The following is a 21,836-nucleotide window of genomic DNA, read 5'->3' as shown; positions in this document are numbered from 1 at the left end:
ACGAGTGTCGTGTCGGACACGGTGTCGGACACTGCACGCCTCTTTGAGGAGAAGTGTCGGTGCATCATAGGGTGAGGGGAGAAGGTGCAAATGGTGTATTGTGATAAAAAAAAAGCAGAAGAGAAACTCAACTATGATTTCCTTGTTGAAGGAGTAAGGATTGTGGGTAGAGGCATGGAGCACATCAAGGTGGATGTTGAAAGAGTTGGAGAGGAAGACAAGGTGGATGGTATGATTATACATGTTGTCTATTTGCATTAGCATCTTTTTTTTTTTCAACATTTTCGAAGAAAAAAATAACCATGACTTTAGTCAAAAGCACATAAGCATTGAAGAAATATTTTTAAACCACATGAGCGTTATGTGTTCATTAGTCATTCCGATCAAGGGATGGGGGTAAAATAAAGTTACCCTTATAATTAGAATATAAAATGATACTTAATTATATCCTGAATCTATTATAAAAAAAAAAGAATGAAATATATTTGAGAACATAACTTCAATAATCAAAACATGTGGTTAAAAAGGAGAAATTCCTAAAGAGTATTATGGGATCAAGGAATATCATAGAGGTTTAAAGGTAAATATAATAAAATTGCAAGAAACCAACCTATGCTGCATGAATTTAAGAGTTTGATATCAAAGAAAAGATTGATAGAAATAATTATGCATGATACTGAGATTGTTAAAATAGATGTGCATAATTAAGGATGTACTGCAAAATGACCATATAAGAGGGATAGTATTAGTCACATTTGATGAAGATAAGATACTAAAAAATAAAGTTTGGCTTCTACAACGATGGGTAGAAAATGTGCTAGTAAAAGAAGTACAAAAAACATTGTCAAAAAACTATGGAAAAATGAGCAAACTGAAGGTAATTTGGATAAAAGTTGTGCAAAATTATTTTCAGAAAATAAATAAACACCTTAGACAATACTAAATAAGAACAATTAGAGAAGGAAGATTCATAAATTTGACACCAAAGCATCAGGCATTCAAAAGTGCTTTATGCATCGGCACCATAAATCTTAATGATTGCTTTCAGCCCATTTCATTTGGCTTTGAACAAAATTAGAAAAAGTGATCAAAGAAGAACTAACTGGAGACTAGGTGTTGTTAAAGGTAGGTTGGTTCATGTTGCTGAATTTTTTTTTTTCCTCCTCCCCTTCCCTCTAAGTAAATAAAACATAGAAAATGTGCACTTTAAAGATGACTCTAATTGAACAAGTTGAGGTAAAAAGTTGCAAAGCCTCTTCACTGAGCCTCAGGCAAGTGCTTTATTGAAACTAGTCCTTCATCCGTTGTCATGATAATCCATATAACCTCTCAGTTCCAAAAGAAGACAACAATGCCAAAGCAGTAACCCCCTAGGTTTCTCGGGTTGCTTTTGCTACAGTGATTATAATTCATAATCCATAGAACAAAATATCAGTGTTATGTAAAAACTAATGTAAAAAAGATTTCACATACTATCTTAAAAGACAAAAGACAATTGTAAACTTCAGTTCACATATACTATTAGGAAACATGCGCTTTCTTAATGCTTCATGATACAACTCTAGTAAAATTCATATTATGAACATAATAGAAAATCAAACTCAAAATTGGATAGATTATTGTTGGCCATTTGAGTTTCAGTGCACCACATTGGCACACCAATTTGACATAGTAGTAACTTCTTTTTCTACATGCATCATCACTCGTCAGTAAATAGCCATCAAAGCAACAATAAGAATAAACAATAAGAAAAATTAACCTTCTCTAATGAAGTTCGGGAAGTCTTTTGGTGCTTGATTTGCCTCTTGAATCTTCTTATTCTGTTCTAGAAGGCGCTTATCATTGAACGGAGTCGTAGTTTTAACCTTTCCATTGGCGGAATAAGAGAAAAACAAAACAGAAGAAATCACAGGTAGCCTTAGGATGACCCTCCGTGTGCAAGTCACAATCGAATCTGGTAAGCATGCATTTTCTTTTTCATCTTTCAAGAAACTATATCATGTATATAAGATTCAAAATAAATAAAATCATACATCACAAATAATGTTGAACCATCAATTAATAAAAAAACATGTGGGTATTCCAAACCTTTTAGTATGTATCATTTGGGTCATATAAGTTCCAGGAGCCACCTCAGTGGCTGGAAGTTTTCCTGTCTCATTAAATAAAACAAATCAAATCATGCTGAGGCTCATGAAGTACAAAAAAAATTGCTAGAAGATTAACAAGAAAATTTCTGATCTATGCATTATTCAAAGAACACATTGCAGTTTTTTGTAGCATTTGTAGCCCATGCGGGAAAGTTATAATAAAAAGTACAAAAACATTTCAGACAGAGAATAGAAAAGAGAAATTAATGGTGCAAAATAAAAAGAGATGGAGAGATTAACAACAAACAATGAGAGAAAGAGGAAAGGAATTACATATGTCTAGTTCCTTATCAAACTATTGAAAAATTAATTCAAGTTTACATCTCTTCTCACCATCATCAACATTAGCCATGTCCCAACTAGATGAATGGCCCCATGAATTCCGCTTAATTGATGTTTGTTGAGTGCTAGATGAGCTATTAGATTCAATTTTGTACAAAGTGGCAGATTTACTATGGGGGCATGGGTCCCCACTGACATTTCAATTTAAGCTTAATTAAATTTTGTTTATAGCTAATTAATTACATTAAATGCATATTTTTATTGTTCCCTCCAGCTGCTTTGTGACTAGGGAATTGCAAATTTGAAAAAATCATTTCGCCTCCTTTCACACAGATGGACTGAAGAAGCTTCACGCCTCTAGATTAGACTCCGCTTCGCCTCCTTTCACGTGAAAAATTGGAGGTTGAACTCCGATTCTCTGAAGCAGGTTAGTCATTAGCGAAGGTCGAAGGAAATTGATCGGCGACCTGGAAACAATATCCTTGCTCCGCATCTGGAATCTCCTCTGCTTTCTTGTTCACGGCGGGTCGCCGGCTTGCGAAGGGGCGGAGGACGGTGAGTCGATGGCTGTATTCACCGACGAAGTTCTTGTCTTTTCTTTGGTACATCTGAGAAATCAAGCCTTCAAGGTACTGTTCTTCACTTCTTCTGACTTTTACTGTTAAATAACTACATAAAAACTCTAAATCTTACGGTATTTCTTACAGGTTATTTTGTTTTAAAGCTTGAAAGGCTTATGAATTTTTTGATTTGGTTGTTGTGTTTTACTAATTTCTGTATTTTAAGATTGCTTTATTGTGGTCATGTGAATGTGATTCATTTTTACCTCTTTAGAGGAAAACATGGAATGTCACTATTAAAGTAAGAATAATGTGTAATCTCGTAATTTTTGCATTCAGGTATATTTTCAGAAGTAAAGAATTTTGATTGTTGTACTGCTCTGTAATAATCAGATAAATTTTTTAGTTAGTTATCATTTGACTAACATAGAATCTTCTTTTGTTACAAGCATAAAAATTTAAATCTTGTTTTTATTAAAATTAGATATGGAAAGGTATTTCAAAAGAAAATTTGTAGGAGATGAGCAAAAAAATTTATGTTAGGACTACAATAAACAATTTAAACAAAGTCGTGTTGAAACAAAATTGAGCAACTAGAAAGTAATCGAGCTTCAAAAGGTCGCAGTTTAAATCAAGAAATTACTCTTCAGATTGAGCAATTGTTTACTTACTTTTTATTGAAAAAGATATATTTAATAGTATTGACAATGGCTTGATTGTATAATGATTTCAAAAAAATGAAGAGTCGGCGAGAGAAATTACAGATAAATATGAAGAAGCTCAAAATTTGATGCTCTCAATTGTAAGCTTTTTTTTTTTGCTTTATCTTGTATTTTATCTTTTTATAATGAATCTAAAGATTTTAAAAAAAAAATTAAAACTGCCCATGTAGGTCCCAAGCCCAAATGAAAAAGGTTGAGGATTTTTTTAGATTTGTGCCCCCACATAAAAAAAATTCCTGGCTTCGCCCCTATTTGTACAAATATTTTTGCATAATATTTATGAGATTATATTTGTTATATCTCTTTCAAATCCTTCCATATTAACTATATCTCCATCTTACTAATGTATCTTCTTCCTTAAGTGTACATACCCACTTGATTATTTTTCATTGTTGTTTCTTTCATTGTCCCTCTAATATAATCATTTCACAATCTATGCTTTGTACTTTTATGATGAATCTTTCTAAATATTTTCATTAACACTACATCAACTTTATTATTAATGACCCCTTTGTTTGCCAACCCTCAGATCATATAGCATAGCGGATAAAACTATAACTTCATGAAAATTACCATTAGTTCTCAATAATATTCTCTTACCATATAGCATTTATTACACAAATATCCATTTTAACCACTCAACATTGACCTAGAAGTTAGGTTCTTAACCACATGCTATTATTTTATGTAATATATCTAAGATACTTAAAAATATTAAATTTTGTATCAATTAATCTTTCAATAATATTGATTGGTATGTGTTATTAAATGTCTACAAAAAATAGCATGTAAATTTATTAGCACTGCCTTTACTCTACCAGTCATAAGTCTCTTTTTTTTTTTTTAATTTTCCTCATTGTTTCTTCTAAGTTTTTCCTTAGAAGAGATATCCTACCTAAAAAAACTAACATAGATCAATTCACCTTACTTTGAATATCTTTTAATAAGCATCTTCATAAGTAATATAGAAACATATATATTTAGGCTTAATTTACTATTATGTTGATGTTGTGATATTGTTTTGTTCTATAAAAATAAAGCATCATATTCTGACATAGATTTACAAGTTGTTTCATAAGTTACACCAATGTTTATGAAGACATAGAGCATGCACACACAAAATGGGAATTTTCTAAGCACATTTCCTACATAAACTAAAATTGCTTTTGGAAAACTTAAGATAGAAGATATAGCAATGAAGTCTTACAATTGGCCCTGAATGTAATCCTAATACAAGTGGAAAGTGAAAATCCTCTGGATAATCCATGCATTATTATTTTAATGCTAATATTTACAATCAAACAGATTGTTAATAGCTTCAATATATATTTGATAAACATGTTTTATTTTTATTACCATCAAATCAATTTTCCTAATACTTGATTATATGATATTTTGGCGGGTTGGTCTAGATCTTAAACAAATTCTTCACTAAAAGCTACATTTATATTCACAATTTTGAGTTGTCTTTCATTTTTATTTTTGACATTAGCAATATAAAACTTGGCTTATAAGGATAAAATTTGGGAAGGCTCAACCAAAATGTTGGATGGCTTGAATTCAAATCTTTTTTTATTGATCCATGGGGTAAGTTTGGATAAGATTAATGTCACAATCATCTGAAGTCTAACTCAACTTAGCTCGATTACAAGCCCACCACACCTAAGTTATAATAACCTATTTTATGACTTAAAAACATATGAGAAGGTATAAGGGTAAGGTATAAATGCACATATTGAGTATATCATGATTGCTATAAAATGTCTTAATTCCATTAACCTCACAAAAACTCAAGCCTAATAATCTGACAAAAAAGGTTCGAGGCTCATTAGGATTGCTAAAACTTGAAAGCAAAGCTATAGGGTCTACTACAACTATCCAAGTAATTAATAGTTTAGCATAATAGATTTAATAAATGGTTCCAAGTCTATTTTAAGCCCATTTATGTGATTTTATATGATCCTTTAATTAAAACATTGGGGCCAAAGAAGCATGCAGACCCATTAGAACCAAGTATTGATAAAAGCCTTGATGGAAAGCTTTTTCAGACTGACAAGTTATCTCAGAATCTTATCTCCCATTCCTGCATTTTCTTTCCATCAAGAAGACTTCAGAGAATGGAGAGGAAGACCTAACGGTTCCTTTGTTACAAAACAATATATCACTCAAGCATGAAATATAAGCTTTTTATTCCATCTTTTGTCCTAGCAGAATCATTTAGAGCTAAATCTCGCTACATTATTAATTGATAAGAAGGCAGACAAAATCCAAACCAAAGCATATAAAACAGCAAACAACTAAATTAGAACCCTATATCATCCCAAGCTGAAACCTCTCATTCAATCAACACCACTATAAATAAATAAACAAAAAGACGTATTTCTTGAATTCAAAAGAGAAAAAGAAAAAAAAAACATTGACCTGATAAAACATGATGAGGTCCATTGAGAAGAAGAACACTTGTCATGGCAGAAGCGGAGAAGATCTGCAACGCAGAGGAGACTCCACGTTAGCAAAGAGGGATAAGTCTCGGTGAAGAGTCGAAGAGGATAAGGAGCAGTGCAAGAGAAACTGAACGGAGATGCGACCACAAGGGGGGCGGCGAGCGGAGTTGGCCCGGAGTGGCTGTGGAGCGTCTCTGAACGCAGTCAGGAGCGAATTTATCTATATACGGATATTATAGAAAATAGAAATAGTAAACAAAAAAATATCTATTATTTAGCATAAAATAAAGATAATTCTAATAATTCAAAGCCATATTAGCACAATAACTTTAATTTGTATAGTAAAAATTTACTTTAAAAAATAATAAAAAAATCATCTCAAATAAAATCTATTTTTATTTGAGATAAACTTATTATTGCTTTCTAAAATAATTTTTTAATATAAAAAATTTTTATATTAAAAAATTGCTTTAAAATGTTATCCTATACAAAACTTAAAACGTTTATTTAGTATTGTTATGAGCAACCTTTATTGTGTTTAAACGAGAAATTATTATGTGCGGAATCCAAAAATCACCATGCGCCACATCATTGAATGCACTGGGCCCCAGAGTGCATCCGATGACGTGGCAAGCTGTGATTGGAATCCAAATGTATTCGGATTCCGCACACAATAATTTCTCTATTTCAACACCCATTGTTGCCAACAAAATTAGGTTTTGTTTGGAACGGTTTCATTGGTGTTTTCTATAGCGATTTTTTAGTATAAAAATTTTGAGTTGAAGAAATTTGTGTATTAAAAAGCTGTTTTAGAAAGCACTAAAAAATTTATCCCAAACGAAACCTAAGAAAGTATAAATATATCTATTTTGCAATGAAAAAATCTATACATAAGAGGAAAACCAAGATGAGTTTCATAATACCTAAGAAAATGACTCACAAAACCCATCAAAAATAGTTTGTATGAGATAAATGATGATCCCAAAATACCCAATTTGTAACAAAAAATGCAACAAAATTGTAAATACAAAGCGATTGCAACAAATCATAGAGAATTTGACAGTTTCATTAGAAGAATGGCAGATACAAAATTACATTTGCCTATCTTCTTCTATCAAATTACCAAGAAAGAAATCGCTTAAAGGCCAGTTTGTCTCAGCAAGGCAGCCATGAACAGCCCATAAGAGCAGCCTGTATATATTTTCTGCAAGCACACTGGTGGTGGTCTTCAATCATACTTGGAAGCAAAATTATAACTGATTCTCATCAACATCTGTGACAGAAGAAAGCTTCTCCTCCAACAGATCGAGAAGATCAAGATATTCATCAAATGCAGGATGGGACTGCAATGGTTGAGGAAGGATGCAATAGAGGTTTGTCAATAAAGAAAAAGATTGTAATTGATTGATGAGTCCAGATTTGTTGGAAATAGTATTTAACTATTTATTGTACCTGAAGAGTTGTACTGTATGCTTTCCATAGTCTTGGATCATGTCGGAAAAGATCGAAAAGTACCTGGGAAAAAAAATCATAAATGACCAGCACAATGAGATAAGGATATGTCAGATTTAGCTTTAACAACAAGGTATTTGAATGTAATTAACTTTAATTTAAGATTTATTTATGTTTAAATTTTAGAATTTTACCGTCTATTGATGTGAAATCAACTGTAGGCTAATTTTCATAAAAACAGTATGAATAAGAGAAAAAGAAAATTTAGAATTTGAAGTTTTTTCACTTTTTGGCAATAGAGAAAAGGGTAAGTAATCTAATCATTATTTACATTCAAATTTATTATTTTGAATTTCTTTAATTAATAAAATAATAAGTGGTCGTCTAATAGGGAGAAGAAAACTAGCGGTGAATCTCAACTTCAAAATAAGGGATTTGAGGTAAGATTGTATTTGGGAAATTGTTATGTGAAACTAATGAAAATTAAAGATGGTAATAGTTATGTGATTGTATGTGTAATTTTATGTTGCATTAAGGAAGGCTATCTCAAAAGTAGAAGATTTGGAAGGAGTTGAAGCCAAAACATTCAATATGGGTATTTACAGTTTTGAAAAGAAATTTTATTGTTGTATTTCCATTTAGATTCTAATGGTAATGTTTCATATTAGATGTTATTATGTATAAGACAATGTTAATTCAAATACATATGCGAAGATAAACATTTGACATTTAAATGAATATGATAGAGAAATGTACATCAAATAGCATGATATTATAAATATATATGAATACGTGAAAAAGAGTATTTATTGATTTAAAACATATGTAAAGGAAGAAGAAAATTAATTTGAAATTGTATATGGTTAAATATATATGATTTAAAATACATATAAAGATATATGAAAGGAATAATGAAATATATGAAATAATTTATAAAATGTAAATGAAAGTATAAATTGGAAAAATAAAAGATTCATGCATGCAAATTACAAGAATTCACCCCCGTATGGTACTAGCTGGGGAAGCAATGTACCCGTGCACGTTAAATGAAAATGATTGTACTTTTATAGGTACATTTAAACGGTGCTCATGTACTAATGGAAATGGAATAAATATAAAATGGAAATGGATAAATGGAAAATAATGAAAAGTAATTTATGTGTAAGAAAGACCAAAATAAGTATGCTTTGTTTTGTATACCTAACTATTGTATATAAAATATAATAGAAATAATATATATATATATATATATATATATAAATGCAAAAGGAAAAGAAAGCCAAAGGAACATATTCATTTTTTATGTATACGAAATTTCTATGTTATAGGCTTGATTAACTATTGAGTTTATCATGTAAACTCAACTTATTAAACTAAACTTTCAGGTAAGTCTCCTGATAAATAAAAATGACTGAAAAAGAAGAGGAATATGTCTACAGAAGACAACGCTCAAATGAAAAGTTTAAATGCATATTCAATGTACAAGTAGTCTTAGTGGCTCTTCAGTGTTTGAAGAATATTAATCATTACTATTATGTATAATTATGGAAAAATGTATTTACCGTCCGACTGTTCGTTCCTACCTCATTAATTCGAGACTCCGGACCGGGTCATGATATTAAAAGTAGTTTAGTAATTAGGATCCTTAGTGCTACTTTGTTTTTCTATAAATACCTCATTGTTGTGTTAGGAGTGGAGTTTTTTTTTTAAGTTAATTTTCAGATTTATTAGGGTTGGAAAGGATTTCACTAGCATTGGGGTGGGTTTTCCCTTAGGAGAGATGAGTGAAAAAGGAGATCATTAAAGGGTCCAAAATCTTGCCAAGATCGGTTTACCTAGTGCCATACCCTTTTCCCCATGAAACTAAGCCCATTCCAGTCCGCCAGCTCAGGGAAAAGCTTCCATTTCGTGCGTCTCTGCTTTCTCTGTTTTGGAACTACCATGCATCTGTCCAGCATTTAGGAGGCTGCAACAGATGGCAGCAGAAATTCTGAGATTCCAGGAGTTTTGGCATATCCCAATCACTGAAATGCTCAAGCACAGTTAAGGAACTGCACTTGACTTCATCAAGAACATATTCACATCGGGTTTTCTATTTTTCAATCTTATTTTTCTCCATGAACATAATTTTCTGGGACAGAACTATCTTCTTGTCTTTTGGTTTTCTGCAGAAAGCGACTATATTCTCAGGCCTTCTTCACAAGTAAAAGAATTGAAGGAAAGAGAAATCAACTTGTTGGAATGAAGAAACCTATTCCAAATCAGCTCCTCTGTTCTTTGATTGTTTAATTCGTTTCAGAGAGCCTTAGTTGAAATAGACTCTACCATTTTGCACAATCTTGTCCACTGCAGGTGGCTGGAATGTATTCCCAGCCAATCAAGACAATTCCAGCCAGATTCTGAAGGTGTGCTCATATGGTGTAAGCGTAGAAAAGGGTCCAAGATGATCTCTTATTGCGGATTTTTGTTATGTGGTAAAAGAGGTCCAGTGATGTAATTGGCTTTATAGAGATTTAGTCGTGTGCGCGTGTAATTGTTATCGACATAGATTTGTGCCTATTTTTAATAGTTTTTTTCTCAGGATTGGGTTGTAATAGATTCCTTCTTTTAAGTCATCACATAGGAGCAAAATTGTAACAGTGAAACTGAGTTCAGTCTGTATATTCCTTTGCTTTACAATTTAGTGTCACAGAAGCTGGCTTTGGATTCCTCCAAAGCCTAACAATGTAACTGGCTGTACTCTACAGCTGAAGGTTTTGGAGGTAGTCTGATAGTTCATGCAATTTTCTTGTTCCATATTATTCCTATTAAAACCAGGACACTTTGGGTGCAAGGGGTAGTACTTCAAATTTACAACAACAAACCCGAGGAGAAAAATTTGCCTTGGAAAAAAAAATCTTTGACATGGACCACTTAGTGCAAGCAAGTGCTCCAAAAGCCACCATTAATGGAGAAGACAAAACTAAGGCCTTATTATCAATGATCCAACCACTTCAAAGCCACGAATGTGCATTAATGACTCAGCTGTCCACCATTAGTGAATGAAAATCTATAACTCAATCTTCAATCGTGTAATTGCAAAAGACTAGCATGCCCCCCAATTGCATCAATAATGATTTGAACCCACGAATGTGCTGGGATATCAAATTAACATAGGACCAATTAGCATAACCAACTGCTCCAAAAGCCCAGACAACTAGAAAAGACATGAACAAGGCTATATAGTTGATGGTAAACTGCCCCATATCCACAGGTATGTTGTAACAGACATGGTTGTATACAGCCCACCTAAGCCTATTAAATGGGAGCTTAGGCTCCAACCAAGAGATCTTGAATTCGAGGCTTACATATGTGGCGTATATTAGTTTGCGAAGAAATTCACTAATGACTCAAAATTATTCACTATGACCGAATACAGGTTCATAACTCAAAGACGCATGCAATCAAAGGAGTGAGCTGTAGGAAATAAAGGAGCAAGGAAGCATAAATAAATGCACATAGATGTTTTTGCAAGCAAGCAAGCAAGCGTGTGTGGCGAAGGGTGCAAATGCTATTATGGGATGTCGTAGGCAAAGAGCGTCAAAGGCATGAAAGGTTGCAGGCTAGACTCAACTCAAGAACGAATTGGTAGCCATAAGATGTGGGTAAGAACCCAATCAATCGATGCAGAAAAGAAAAGCGTAGGGTGAGAGAGAAGGAACATGTACTAAAGAGATACCAAAGAGACAAAGAGAAGAGGAACACAATAAGAGAAAAGGATAGCGCCTGCGTTAGAGTGTGTGCTTATGCAAGTAGCTAGTGAAAGGGTTTCAGCATTGCATTAAATCGCATAACAAGCCATCCTAACCTTCATATTTATAGTAATAGGAAAACCCTATGAATTACAAGAAAATAAAAATAAAAAAAGGAAAAGGTAAGGGATTATTCTAAGTATAATAAATAAAGAAAAAACATCTAAATATTTCCTTTTATTTACAAATCACTGAATAAATCCCTAAATACAAATCACTAAATAAATTCCTAAATATAAATCACTAAAAAAAGAAAAATATCCAATCAATCACACCAATTTTGAAGTCAGAATTATATAGATATCATCAAATCTTGGCAATTGTCTTCCAAGGTATTTTTTAAAAAGTAGGTCAAACATATGACTGGTTCAAGCACTTTTCGATCACTTGAAATACATGTTACTGCCTGATAATGGATGCGACTGCTTCATGTAGAACCCTTATATTAGAGAATTAATTGAAAATAATATATATTCAGTTCCCACAAATTTACTTGGTCTACTCTGCCTAGCTATGTCTATTGCAGAATGATCTACTAAATCTTCTAAAACCTATATATGCCTTGTAAAGCACATAACCTGTGTAGGTTCAACTTCAAGGAAGCATTAGGCGCACACTCATCATCAGCTTGCGCAGCTGTCTTTTGATGGAAATGGAGAGGAAAAGGAAAAGGAGATTATCGGTTGGGATATGATATAGGAAGTAAATAAAATATAGTTGTAACCTGGTTCTGATAACACGAACTCAATGGATAATCATGAAAACATAGAATTCAAGTTAAGAAATTTTCCCGTGCAGCTCTCTAAATTCTTCAGAAAGTAGTGCACTATGTAATATAAAGAAATTATTTAAGTATTTTAGAAGGTTAATAAAAGATATATATATTCTCAGTTTTAGTAGTTTCATTCAAACAAGGCTCTATTGAATCTTAACAAAATGGCAAACTAACCAAAACACATTAAAGAAAACTCAAAGCTAGCATGCATACAATTCACCACTTTTACCTCCATACGCCTTAGGAGAGTCGCGAGGATTACGATCCACTCCTTAAATTTCACAGAGCACATATGTGCAAGAAGGAACTCAGCATCTAAACGACTCTGGAGTGTTCCCATTTGCAGCTATAAAACAAAGAAAGAAAAAAGGTAAGCTGATCTGAAATCAAATATTTATATTCCTAGGTACTTTCTTGCAGACTCCGCAGTATTAAGGTATTCATAAGACCTGGTGTTTGACTGCAGTGGGAGCATATTACATGTAGGTATAAGTTCCAAACTTTTATGTAAAGAAGAAACATTTAAGTATATTTTGAAGGAATATACCTACAAAATATCAAAAAACAACATTCATAAAGAAAAAGCAAGCAAGAAGTAATAGACGTGTAGTTTTATTATTCATAAAACAACAACATCAAGCCTTTATCCCACTACGTGGAGTCAGCTACATGAATCTTTTTTATCTATTGTGTCATGTTAATAGTCAAATTCTCATTTAAATCTAATAAAGAAAGGTCATTTCTAATATTTTTCTAACCAAGTCTTTTTAGATATGCCTCTACCTTTCTTAACATAAGTCAAATCCAATACATCTACTTTCCTAACCGGTCAACAGAAGGTCGTCGTTCTATGTGGCCAAACCAACTAAGATGATTCTCTCTAATCTTATCTTCCACTAGAGCTACACCAACCTTTTCACGTATATGCTCATTTCATATCATACCTTCAACTCCCTCTTTAATCTTATCAACAAGAAGAATATCATCAGCAAAAAACATACACCAAGGTACAACCACTTGCAAATGTCTAGTGAGAACATCCATGACTAAAGCAAATAGATAAGGGCTTAAGGCTGATCCTTGATGTAATCCAACTGATATAGGGAAATACTTGGTCAAACCACCTTATGTTTGAACACAAGTAACAGCTTTTGCATACATATTCTTAATAACTTGAATATAAGCATTATTAACCCTTTTCTTTTCTAGAACTCTCCAAAGCACTTTTCTTGGAACTTTATCATATGCTTTCTCTAAATTAATAAATGTCATATGAAGATCCTCCTTATTCTCTTTATACTTCTCCATCAAACCTCTCAATAAATGTATAGCTTCCATAGTAAACCTATCTGGCATGAATCCAAATTGATTTTGAGAAACATTAGTATCACACCGCAACCTATGGTCCATAATTCTCTCCCATAGTTTTAAAGAATGACACATTAACTTAATTCCTATATAATTCACACAATCTTATGCATCACCTTTATTCTTAAAAATAGGAATCGACACACTCATTCTCCACTCATATGACATCTTTTTAGTCTTCAAAATAATATTAAAAAGTTTAGTAAGCTAAGAAATTCCTTCATTTCTTAAGCATTTTCGCACCTCTATTGACATCTTTCCAATAAATAAAAATCTTTATTTTCATTTAGGGTGCTAAGGTCACTAAAGTCATTGGCATTTTCACAATCTTCATTGAAAAGTTTAGCAAAATATCTCATCCACCTTTGTTGAATATTAAATTCTAATAGAAGCACTTTTTGATTTACATCCTTAATGCACTTCTCTTGAACTAAATCTTACTACTTCTATCTCTTTGTTTGGCTAACTTATACATATATATTTCGTCCTCCTTAGTATAAAAAATATTATATAAATCATTAAAAACTTTACTAAAATTTTTGCATCGCAAATTGCTTTATTAGACTTCTTACGGGACTCCTAATATCTTTCCCGATTATCAGAATTTTTACATCTAAATTAATTTTTATAACAAATATTCTTATTCTTTATATTTTCTTGCACATTTTGATTTCACCACCAACTATTTTTACTAATTTTATTATTCAATGTGGTCAGTAAATTTATTGTTGAGAAAAGGAAAAATAACTGTTAAGCTTACAAAAAATGTAATAAGAACACTTACTCGACCACCAAAAATTTTAGGAAAGTTTTTTTGACATGATATCAATTGCCGGATTTCAAGTGTTGAAGTATTCATAAAACAAGGACATGAGAATAAAAATCTGTATCCATACGAAGAAAGAATACAAATAATGCTCTCCCAAAAAAGCACAATTATTTCATTGCAGTCTGCAATTCTAGTGAAGATACATTAGTATATTCCAAAAAGGAAAAGATTCTAACCAACATAGATTAAAAGTTTGAAGCAAATCCTGATTTACATAAAGGCACAGATGAGAAGAGAGTGATTTCGGTTGAAGTTTTTAGTTTACATTGATTAAAATTTGGAGAAAACAAATCCCACGTTTTCTAGAATAAGCACTATGAAACTCAATACTTGTTACACACCTAGAGACATTGATTGCCACTAATTTGGTTAAATTATTATATTTATAATATTAAGCTAAGCCCACAAGTTTACTGCAAGGAACTAAAATGTTTTCAATAATGGTTAGTCAAGTGTGTGGTGATTCATCGTAGCTATCCATGTTAGTGTTCAATAAATTGCAATGACAACTTTCTTTCAACAAGCGTGATCACAACATGTGATCATCGTAACAGGATACCATAAATCTAATAAGATCAAACCTTTTGGCCAATTAATTCAAGCCCAGAAGCAAAACTGTCCAGGTGAGCACATCCAAGTCTTTCCCTCTGAAGAAAATCCTGCATGAAAATGGATACAATTTCAAATCCTTAGGTGATACGTCCAGAATGATCGCAACAATGAAAATTTAGTCTTACCACAAGATCAAACTGAGTCCCTTTAACAAATGCTACAAGTTTAGAAAGTTCTTTCCCAGACATCAAAAAGCTCGCATGGTGCTCTAAAATGTTCCTGACGGAAGCAACATGTGCGCTGGGCTCCTTGAATGATGTGCTATTCAAAAATTGCTTATCGGATCAGTTGTATAGGGGTGCCTTTGTCGGTTTTTTCTTTTATTTATTTATTTTTTTGCACATACCTCTTCCAGTCATTAGATTGTCTCCTCGAAGAAGAACCAAATAGGAAGTAACCTAAAAATCTAGGAGATTTATCGGCATCAGAAGTGGAACTTTCATACTCTCTGCCAGATCTTAGCAGGAATTGAACCTAAAAAATTGAAAATAAATCAGTTTATGCCCCAGAAAACAACCTAATTTTTATGAGGATTTATTTACCAAATTCATAAACATACCAGTTCCCCGGCAAGCTCATACAAAGATTCATCCAGAGTTGCCTGAAAAGTGCAAATATCATGCTAACTGCTAATATTCCATGCTAAATTTCAAAATTATTCTAAATTCTAGAGTAATTCATACTTGTAACAAGCGAAGAGCACAGTACTGACTAACTGCAGGACCTTCAAGTTTAGCAATGACCTATATTCACAAATTTTACACGGTCATATTTTCAAGAGTAGTTTAAGAGAGATTCTTACCACAACCTTGCAACTTTGTAGCAAAAGTTATTGAACCATGCTGCACTTTAACGAAAGATGGAAAGGAACTTAAAAGCAGTATGGTACAGACAATACATGCAGCATAAATCAAAATCATGGATAAAGAACTTCTCATTCTGGACAAAGAAACTAATAGAGTTTAGTGCCATTATTCCTTATAAAGGCATCATAAGAACTGATAATGCCATATATTATACCAATATATAGCAAGCGGCAGTCCTATACCATCTTCTCTGGAAACATTCTTCAAACAACCTGCAAAGAAAATATAACCATTTAAAATTTTAGACATCCTTCTAAAGCATTTCCAGATTCAGCATCATAAACTAGATCCTGAGGGGGCCCTTTGATCTTTTTCTAAGAAAAGAGAGAACAAAAAATGGGAAAAAAAATCAATACTTTTGTACCATCTTTTCCATACTACGGAAAAGATCATAGTTCAAATCGAGAGCTTCCTATGAAAGCTCCATATCAAGCACAATCATTCATTTCATGTTCTCTATTCAGAAAACCCTCACAAAAAAAAAAGTACCCAAATCGTCCACTTAGGACTTTTCTCAATGTGTGAAGGAATGTAAATAAAAAAAGAAGCACTTTAATTGCAAATGATTAAAACTTATCAAATTGATGAAACACTGTTGACCCGTATTTGAAAACAAAAAAAATGAGAAAAGAAATCTCTTCGTACCTGTTCAATGTCGAATCCCACGTCGTCGCCACTCAAATCCCGTAAATCTAGCGACCCGGACATCTGACCACTGGCTTCGCACGTTCGATGTCATTTCTCCCACGACCCATGTGTCGTTAAAACGAGAGGAAAGGAGGCAGAAGCGCTCGCTCACTCTCCCTCCCTCGTTCGACTTTGCTCTGCGATTTCCCTTCCCTGTCCGAGCTGAAGTCACCACAGTTCGATCGGAAGCAACGATCGGAGCTCATCACTGCGCAGGAACCTCCTCCCTATCGCACGCGTCTTCGGCCTCCTCCCTCGACGACGTCCTCTTCGATCGGATTGGAAGTTCCGACATTTTGATCGGACGAAAGAATGGGAGTTCGCTCGCTGCAAAGTTACTTTCTCCCTTTCGTACGGCTTCTTCCGATCCTTCGCGGCTCTGCGACTTCGCTCCTCCAACGCCTTCCCTTTCCCGTCGGATCGGACATAGCGGCATTATTATCAGAAGCAAACACAGAAGCTCGCTGGTGGTGAAGGTAACTTTCTCCCTCGCCGCACGCTCCTTCGGCCAAATCCCGCAAATCCGCCGAACTCCAGGGATTTAGTATAAACCCTGCCTTTTATTCATTTATTAATTATAAATAATTATAAATTAATTTTAATTTATTATAATTAGTTAATAGTAATTATAATTAATCATAATTAGTTGTTAATAATGATAACTAATTATTTTTAATTAGTTATAATTAATTTCTATTAATAGTAATTAATTATTTTTAATTATAATTAATTTAAATTAATTATTTTAATTCTCGATGTTTGTATCGGACCGGAGAACCACCTATACGTGCTCTAGTAGCACGATAGGAGGGAGCCCGGTGCGACGCATATGACGAGGTGGGTAAGCCCTATACACGCTCTTGTAGCGTGGTGGGGAGAGCCACTTGTGTTCTTGTACGGGTACTATTGAAGGCCCCATACATGCTCTTGTAGCATGGTGGGATGAAAAAATGTACGCCCGCGGTGTCTAAGTACACCTACCATACACGCTCGAGTAGCATGGTGGGAAGGCCAAGCTCCCCTACATTTCCCCCAAACAAGAGAATTTCCGGGGTGCTGCCGAAAATTTCACTGAAATGTACAAAGCCTGAACAATTTGAAGACATCATTTGAGCAACAGTACGGAGGACCTGTACTTGAACAAAATTGCACATAACTTGAACTAAATGAGCAGAGGACTTGTACGAAGAACAGATGACTTGTTGACTTAAACTTGAACAAAATTTAAATTATTTCTAAAGGTCAAACCCAAATGAAATAAAATCAAACCGGAACCAAATTCAAATCAATACGAATATGAAATTGCACTTGCAAGGACTTCATAAAGACCCTGAACAAGCACTTGAACTTGTACTGGGAACTCAAACATTGCAACATCAGGGGACCCGAACATAAAACTCAAACTCGAACTCAATTTGAAAAATGAAGTGAATTGAATAAGATCACTCGAGCTTGCTACTTGAACTCAAACTGGAACAAAATGTGGACAAAGGAAACTCGTACTTGAGCTTGGACTTGAACTTGTAAACCTTTGAGCAGAATTTGAACTTGACTAAATCACATACAAGGGAAGTCAAGTTCAAATGAACTAAATGCAGAGAACTCAAGCTTAAACAAACTATGAACAATCAACTTGAATATGTACTCTGAGCTCGTACTTGAACTCGGGATATACGACATTAAGTGGGGACTTGTAAACTTGATGAATTAAAGTCTGAATGAAACTGAATTTGGATTCAAACACATACAAGGAACAAATCTTGAATCACACACGAGGGAACTCAAACTACAAGAACATTTGTGCGGTCAATAGTGACTCAATGTCAGATGAAATACATTGATCTTAGTAAACAAATGTGACTAAGGAAAACTACAAGACCTCAATGCATGCAAATAAAGAATATAGTTGACTCTTACAACAGTCTCTACGAGATCGGGTGCATCGTACCTGCAAAAATGAAATGCATGGATGTCCCTCTTACATGCACTATTGAAACCTCCAACACTAGCAACACTGCCTGTAGATTGAGATGGCAATACCGGCATTCAATAGCGAAAGACCCGACCCTACAAACAAATACAATCAACAAACCACCTAAGATTGGTGAAAGGTGGATGTGATGCAAGGACAATGGCTCTTCTACAAACACTTCCAGGAAGTAGTAGTGAATACAGCGGGCCCCTGTAAATACACATGAGCTGCTTGTGGATAACAACAGTGTGTATATCGTGGGCATAATGAACCATTGTGGGCACAAGTGCAGATATCACTTACGACAACGGTGATTAAGATCTATGAGTACGTCGGGTATGAAAATAACTCGATGTACGAACAAGGGACACCCCCTGGCAGAAGGGAAGAGATGTTGCATCAAATTAGAACTAAACTTCCTGGTGTTCCAAAGTTTCTTCTTGGTCTTATACTTAGGAAGAAAACAGCTCTGGTATCCACAAACACCGGAAGTAACAAGTCTACTACACTGATGATCTCAAAAGGAGTTCTTTTCAAAACAGCAAACTTCAAAGTCCAGAAAAACCCTCCCTGGTGAGTGAGAAAGGGGGAGTCAACATCAAGATGAGGAGAGGCCTCATAACATCAAGACCATACCGCCACTGGATCTGCAACACTTATACAAGCAGACAGAAAGACGTCTATAATCTACAACACACCGCCACCATATCTGCAACACTTATACAAGAAGATAGAAGGCGTTTACAATCTACAACGCACCGCCACCGGATCCGCAACACTCGTATTAGCGGACAGAATACGTGTATAAGCTCTCAAATGAAATGTTGTGTATTCAAATGGCAGTTACCTGCACAACTAAAATATTTCAAAATACCCCTGCATATGTATCGTAGTTTGTATACACATATGTACACAAAGGGGTAAGTATAATCTTGACCCGCATGGGCTCTGACGAGGGTGTTATTGGTACACACATGACGTCTAGGGATGCTGCGAGGGTCAATAAGTGAATTCAAGTTCAAACCCGATCCTTCTATACGGATCGATAGGAGTCGACACGGTTCAAACCTTCAAACAAATACACAGTTATAGGGACCAGTGTATTTATTTTAATACATTCACATTAGACCTTCAAGGCCTATAATCAAGAGAATTCACTAAATAAAGGTACGAAGCCTATGAACCCGATCCTTCTAAGCAAGTAAATAGGAGTAGACAGTGTTTAAACCATCGAATAAATATGCGGTCATGAAGTTGACCAAAATATTTATTTTATACATTCGTATTAGACCTTTAAGGCCTTTAACAAAGAAAATTCATAAACAAAGGCATGAAGCCTGAGAAACCCGATCTTTTGTTGACAGTTCAACAGAGTTGACAAGGTTCATCAACAAAATGAAAATATTTTCAAATATAAATAACCTCAAAGTCACCCCGATGATGGCCGTGTTGATTGAAGATCTCAACCGGAGGGGTTAATTTCAATCATTTTCAAATGTCACCTCAAATACGCACAATGCTCAAAATCCAAAATCTCAAATCCAAAAATATTTAAAATTGAAATAAATCCATCAAACACATAAAGCAAAATCCATCCACCCTCCACAATAGTTTGCCGATGTGGACAAATTAAAATTTACTTCAGCTCACATAGAGCTAATGCCTAGTCGAAAATATCACTAGGATCTATTCTCAAACAATCTCCTGCCAGTAAGGACATGGTACTTATCCTCTAACCGGTGGTTTTGCCGCCAAATGACACCGCAGGATAAATGGTTATGACCCAGGGCCCTCTGAACCGATTGGTTTTGCCGCCAAATGGCAGCACAAAATACCAATTATGGCCAGAGCCAATACGCTCCTTATTGGCGTCAAATCCTTGAGATATGAATCAATAAGTTATAATCAATAGGGCACAAAGCCCTCTGTTAGCTAAGGTGGATTCAAATTTGTCCCCTTAGGCAAATATTCACCCCCAGTCTATAAGGTCCCCTTGGACGAAGCAATCCATGGCTGCCGACAAGAATCCTTCTGTCAGATTGGGTCGACTACCTCCTCTGACTAAGTAGACCAGGGATCATGATAATCCAGGACGACGGAACCATGGGATCTTGATCGGGTCTATCATCCATTCCCCCACCATCAACTTTAAGTGTACGATGGTGCAATTTTTATTTTAAATATCAATTTTCTAAATCACCAAACTCTTCAAATACATATGCCTATGCTTCTGCTATAGCCAGATATCACATATTCTCTATGTATATGATCGATGACTAGCCTTAATCGAAAGTTCTCTCTCATTATTGGGAGAGGTAATTAACTATAGGGGCTTGCGCCTATAGGAAACCAGAACTCAGATCATAAAGTCCTTGCAAAATGAGGGCAAAATCTCTGGGTAGTGTCTTATCTACAAACCCATCTGCCTTCCCAAAATTTACCCCGGAACCTATTCCGTTAAAACTCCCTCGCCAAAAACAAAGCAAAAACAATCGCGGGCGGAGGCCGGGGCCAAATTTTCGGAGCCCACAAACACATGATGCAAAAAGACTCTTACCAGTTCTATTATCATCTAATGATTCAGCTACTCTTTTGTAATAATATAAACTTGATAATTCATAATTTCCATGCAAAAATGAGAAGAGAAACTAGAGAAAACTAATCAAATTGCTGGACAGCATGCAACTGAAAGCTTAATTAATTGGAAAATTATCTAGCGGAGATACAACTATTACTTCCTTTAATAAGATTGATAATTGAAGTCATGATTTGCTGTGCAGAACTGAAGATAAAAACAAGCAGGGATAAAAGATGAAAGAGAATGGAGAAACAACTATTTTCTTGAAGTAGCTTTTAAAACTTACTCGGTTGATCTTCCAGCGGCAGTAAATAGATCAGCCCAATGACGCCCATCAGTCTTCCTAGCAACACTAACAACCACATCTAGATATTCTGGAAAATTTTTAATCAAATCGCATGTCTTCTCCAAAAGTGAGCAGCTTGAAGGTTTACTAGACGCGGACAAATGAGTCTTGTTTGAACTTTGCCTGTGTAGGAGTAAAACAATTGATAATACTCTAACCAAAACAGCACTGTACAGTTCCAAATGAAGTCATCCCAAAAAGCTCCAAAAGTCAATCAAAGCTCATTTATAAAGACCAAAACAACTTTTCCCTCCAAGAAACCACTGCATGCGACCTTGGGAGTTTTTCAGATCAGATTTGGCAGGAAGTAGATAAATTTCCTTAACATTATGACAAACATAATACAGTTCAAAGTAGACAGATATATTCTGATCTTAGTTTAAATAGTAGTTGAAGTACTCT

General features: G+C 34.4%; 2 protein-coding genes across 4 annotated transcripts in view; both read right to left on the bottom strand.

The window, feature by feature from the left end:
* The window catches only part of LOC110113199 (peptidyl-prolyl cis-trans isomerase FKBP20-2, chloroplastic), a 13,683-nt gene extending 7,288 nt beyond the window's left edge, over window positions 1-6,395 (bottom strand). Inside the window, exons 1-3 of one of the 2 annotated variants that reach the window (XM_028692211.1) lie at window positions 6,136-6,395; window positions 2,089-2,152; window positions 1,760-1,992 (exon numbers count right to left, since the gene is read on the bottom strand). In XM_028692211.1, coding sequence (XP_028548044.1) covers window positions 1,760-1,992; window positions 2,089-2,152; window positions 6,136-6,181 — 343 coding nt within the window. In that variant the 5' untranslated portion in view covers window positions 6,182-6,395. The remainder of the gene's footprint in view (window positions 1-1,759; window positions 1,993-2,088; window positions 2,153-6,135) is intronic. The other variant, XM_020845665.2, reaches the window with a different exon arrangement.
* A 654-nt stretch (window positions 6,396-7,049) lies between these two features.
* Window positions 7,050-21,836, bottom strand: part of LOC110113194 (RAB6A-GEF complex partner protein 1) — a 51,527-nt gene continuing 36,740 nt past the window's right edge. The window contains exons 14-23 of one of the 2 annotated variants that reach the window (XM_020845657.2): window positions 21,375-21,557; window positions 16,006-16,063; window positions 15,669-15,728; window positions 15,545-15,586; window positions 15,332-15,459; window positions 15,111-15,246; window positions 14,955-15,032; window positions 12,406-12,522; window positions 7,611-7,673; window positions 7,050-7,501 (exon numbers count right to left, since the gene is read on the bottom strand). In XM_020845657.2, coding sequence (XP_020701316.1) covers window positions 7,409-7,501; window positions 7,611-7,673; window positions 12,406-12,522; window positions 14,955-15,032; window positions 15,111-15,246; window positions 15,332-15,459; window positions 15,545-15,586; window positions 15,669-15,728; window positions 16,006-16,063; window positions 21,375-21,557 — 958 coding nt within the window. In that variant the 3' untranslated portion in view covers window positions 7,050-7,408. The remainder of the gene's footprint in view (window positions 7,502-7,610; window positions 7,674-12,405; window positions 12,523-14,954; window positions 15,033-15,110; window positions 15,247-15,331; window positions 15,460-15,544; window positions 15,587-15,668; window positions 15,729-16,005; window positions 16,064-21,374; window positions 21,558-21,836) is intronic. The other variant, XM_028692215.1, reaches the window with a different exon arrangement.

This window comes from Dendrobium catenatum, unplaced genomic scaffold, assembly GCF_001605985.2.
Source record: "Dendrobium catenatum unplaced genomic scaffold, ASM160598v2 original_scaffold_144855, whole genome shotgun sequence".
Classification (NCBI taxonomy): Eukaryota; Viridiplantae; Streptophyta; class Magnoliopsida; order Asparagales; family Orchidaceae; genus Dendrobium; species Dendrobium catenatum.
The sequence above is the reverse complement of the archived record's forward strand: the minus strand, read 5'-3'. Positions and strand labels throughout refer to the sequence as shown.